General features: G+C 55.2%; 1 protein-coding gene across 1 annotated transcript in view; it reads right to left on the reverse strand.

The window, feature by feature from the left end:
• Positions 1–1,223, reverse strand: part of SPG11 (spastic paraplegia 11 (autosomal recessive)) — a gene marked incomplete at its 5' end in the record, with an annotated part of 10,944 nt that overhangs the window by 1,177 nt on the left and 8,544 nt on the right. Inside the window, 2 exons of the mRNA XM_010133133.1 lie at positions 171–326; positions 789–877. Coding sequence (XP_010131435.1) covers positions 171–326; positions 789–877 — 245 coding nt within the window. The remainder of the gene's footprint in view (positions 1–170; positions 327–788; positions 878–1,223) is intronic.

Raw genomic sequence — 1,223 nt, forward strand, 5'->3', positions numbered from 1 at the left:
CCGCCCACTGCGGGAATGCGTTGTCCTCCCCAACCCCAGCAACGTCACAGGACTTGGTGGCCCGGTGGCAGAGCTGAGCGTTGTGCTCACAGCAGCAGATGCCGAGGAAGCTGCTGCTTAATAAAACATACGTGTGCAGCAAAGGTGGTGGCCGAGGGGGCCCAGCTCACCTGATAGAACCTGGGCAAGGAGAGGATGGAGTCCATCAGGCTCTGGCGGCTCAGGTTGATGAGCATGGTGCCCTGCCCAGTGCTGAGGAAATGCAGCTGGAGGGTGATCAGCTTCGTCAGCCGACGGCAGCGCAGGGCCTGCCGGACGCAGGAGTCCTGGTAATAAACCGAAGAGGAAAGTAATGAATGTCCCTGAGAGCAACGAGCGGCTCAGAGCTCGCTGCTGCTGCAGCCCTGAGATTGCTGCAGTTCCGGCGTTCACCGTGTTCCCTTAGTTCTGAACGAAGCTCCCCTCACCACAAATACTTCCACCACGGTCCCGACAGTTTTAAAGCGCTCTTTACCGTGTCCTGTCCCTGCTAGTTAAGCTCACGGTCACTCTAACTCGGGAACCTTGCTGTAGCCCTGGCTGCTCGGCCCCGAGCAGGGAACAGCGTGCGGCTCTTGGAGCCACCAGCATTATGAGGCTGCTGGGACTTCACTGGGCTGACGCAGCAGGAGGTTCCCCGTCTCCTGGGACAGGATTCTGCCCGCCCTCCCTGGAGCGGCTGTTTGTCCTCCCAGCTCAGCTCACTCTTAGGAACCGTATGCAAGTCACACAATTCCATCTCGTTTTACCTTGGAATAACTTTCTGCTGCATCAATAAAAAGCGTCAGAGCTTTCATCAGCAGTTTCTTTAAATTTGCAACATCCTGAAGAGACTCCTCTGAAATGGGGAAAATAAAGACAAACCAATGAGTTATAAAGGTGAAAAAGCAAGTTACAAAAGTACCTCCAGGTACCAGGTCTGGCCCCAGCACAGGTTCAGAGACGAAAAGAAATATTGTGCATTAAAAAAGCGTGAAGAAACGGTGATGCCTGTTGAGTCAACGGAGCAGAGCTGCTGCTGGAACCCAGCCAGTGACTGGGGAACCGAGAAGGAATCCAGCTCGTACGCCTGTGGGCGACACCAGCACTGACTAGTACTAGATAAATCCAGGGAACCGGCAGGCTTAGCCAGGGTTTAGCTGCCGTCAGGGACTGGTTAACCACTCCCCGCGAGTCCCTGTGCT

This window comes from Buceros rhinoceros, unplaced genomic scaffold (genome assembly GCF_000710305.1).
Source record: "Buceros rhinoceros silvestris isolate BGI_N320 unplaced genomic scaffold, ASM71030v1 scaffold38663, whole genome shotgun sequence".
NCBI lineage: Eukaryota > Metazoa > Chordata > Aves > Bucerotiformes > Bucerotidae > Buceros > Buceros rhinoceros.